General features: G+C 42.0%; 1 protein-coding gene across 1 annotated transcript in view; it reads left to right on the top strand.

Moving 5' to 3' along the window:
- The first annotated feature begins 401 nt into the window (after window positions 1-401).
- The window catches only part of LOC117109010 (laccase-1-like), a 6,250-nt gene continuing 4,183 nt past the window's right edge, over window positions 402-2,468 (top strand). The window contains exons 1-2 of the mRNA XM_033251232.1: window positions 402-656; window positions 1,415-2,079. Of these exons, the coding sequence (XP_033107123.1) occupies window positions 528-656; window positions 1,415-2,079 (794 nt within the window). The 5' untranslated portion in view covers window positions 402-527. The remainder of the gene's footprint in view (window positions 657-1,414; window positions 2,080-2,468) is intronic.

Raw genomic sequence — 2,468 nt, 5'->3', positions numbered from 1 at the left:
AACAATATTTACATTTTCAGAGGAGTAATTATTGATTACTGTGTTCATTTCTATTGTTTAATTTTACGAGTGCCAATTTTATTGTTTGAGCTACTAGCTGTTGAGATTGCATAGATCCCTCTTGAAACTTGAAATGGTTACGAAGGTTCCAATTATTCCGATTCCGATTAACGTCGGAGCTTTCGGAGATTTCCATTCACCATCTGGGAAAATTGACGGCCGCATCCCCACCACCAACACACCCCACTCACCAAAACTCAGGCATAACGGTCCCTCGGTTGACGCTTCACACCAAACGGCACGGTAATTAATCGTCCTCAGCCAGCGGAACCAGTATCAATCACAGCAAAATATAAAAGAAAAGCCTGAAGTTTTCTCTTTATTAATACGGTTTAGGTTCATGCTTAGAATGCAGAACATTAGTTGTTACATTGGAGGACCAAGACCATGAGTGCGCACGTGCATGTGAGTTTCCTGAAAAACCAAAAACATGCTATTTTGTCCTTAAAGCAGAATGGAGTTACACCATGTCAGCCGAATGTTTTGATTGTCCCTCAGTCGTAGAAGATTGTTACCTTGAGGGGTGCAATGCAGTCGATGGCTCTGTCCGACCTGCTGTATCAACCAACACACAAATACCTGGGCCTAGTATCCAGGTAAGCAAGATCAAAGGATCAGGGGAGGCATCCTGTTGTCGAACTCTACTAGATGTTGAGGTCGTACTAAAAAACTAATAATTTACCGTTCACAGCATAGTTATTGTGATTTCATCATTTTGTGGTTTAATAGCATATTATGACAATCTTAAGCCCTAAAGTCGTCAAAAAACCCCAATCTATACGTGACCATGGGGTCTTCACCTACACTTTGACCAGAGGTCCGGCGGCATTTTGGTTCGGACCTTTATTGGTACTTATTAGACACCCTGTCAGTGTTTTGGGCCATCACTGCAACCAGCCAAAAAATCACGAAATGAATACCATAGTTCTCTATGTTTCATTTTAACAGGCATTAAATAATTAACAGTTCTAAATTGAATTACTGGTACTACTTGGCATTTGTACTCGCATAAATTTCTAACTAACAATTATGCACTTTTACAATTATAAGAAGACAAAACGAGGAATAATGAACGAAAGAGGAGAAATGAAACAAACAGCCCCAAAAGGGTGTTTTTTTAGTCTATACTTATAGATAGATGGGCGGGGACTTGGGGCTGGCGACCATAAAACCGCTATCCAGACTTTAGAATGTGGTATAGTAGTAGGAGTTTGGCCTGGTAGATCTGGGGCATGCTGAGTACCAGAACAGATCTAAGGTATAATGTGTACACACCGTTATACCATACAGACCTATAATTATTACATCAACTGCTAGCTATGAATATTAATTAGACGATTTGTTATCTGTTTAGGTTTGTCATGGTGACACTGTTCGAGTTAGGTTGATAAATGAACTTGTTGATCACTCTGGTCTAACGATTCATTGGTATGGGATGCACCAAATTGGAACAAATTGGATGGATGGAGCATCAATGATCACGCAGTGTCCCGTACCACAGTCATCCTCGTTTGTCTATAAGTTCATTGCTAACCCTGCAGGAACCCATTGGTGGCACGCACATTCCGGTTACCAGAGAGATGACGGTATGTTCGGTTCACTGATCGTAAAACAGCCGAAGGAAGCCGAGCAGAATAGTAATGAGTATGACGTAGACGTGGCAGAAAATGTAATCATGTTATTAGACTGGTCGAGCCGACCAGCTATAAGTGTGTTTTTGATGACACAGAGTCCCTCCAGATATATAGACACGAGCAAGCAGACATTTTCGATGTTGGTAAATGGTAGAGCCATTAGTAAGATTCCTTATACAGGTGACACAAATGATTACTACACCCCACTATCTACATTTGAAGTTGATGAGGGCTTGGCGTACCGTTTCCGATTGATAAGCGGTGTTTTTGGTTGGTGTAATATGCACGTTTCAGTTGAATCACATCCTCTGACAATCATTGCTCTTGATGGTTATGAAGTGATGCCTACAGAAGTAGATTCGTTGGTTGTAGCTCCTGGAGAAAGGTATGTTTAACAACCACACCAGTAAAATCTATGAACTTGAGGGGCCCCGGGACATTAATCTAGCATTTTTTTACCAGGACCATGAACCACAATTCGGTCGAGCGGGACACTTTAATGTCCAGAATGTGTGAAACGCCATGAGCGGACGATGCCACCCCTCCCCCATACGCGCCCATCCCCCGGTTTGTAGAACCCAAACAAGAATTACCCAGGCCCCAGTCCTGAGCCCTCTCCCAGGGGTAAAAGAAAACCACAATTCGTCGGGGAGAAATAAAATGTATTTTCTACATATTAGTAGACTGTAAAATCGATTAAATAAGCCTTTGAAACCATTAAATTGTCATATTTTTTTTGGGGGGGGGGGCTTCGCCCCTGGAACACTTACGGGA

Source organism: Anneissia japonica, unplaced genomic scaffold (genome assembly GCF_011630105.1).
Source record: "Anneissia japonica isolate Jap-2015-1 unplaced genomic scaffold, ASM1163010v1 scaffold5088_len281106_cov177, whole genome shotgun sequence".
NCBI lineage: Eukaryota > Metazoa > Echinodermata > Crinoidea > Comatulida > Comatulidae > Anneissia > Anneissia japonica.
This window is presented reverse-complemented; position numbering and strand designations above follow the sequence as displayed.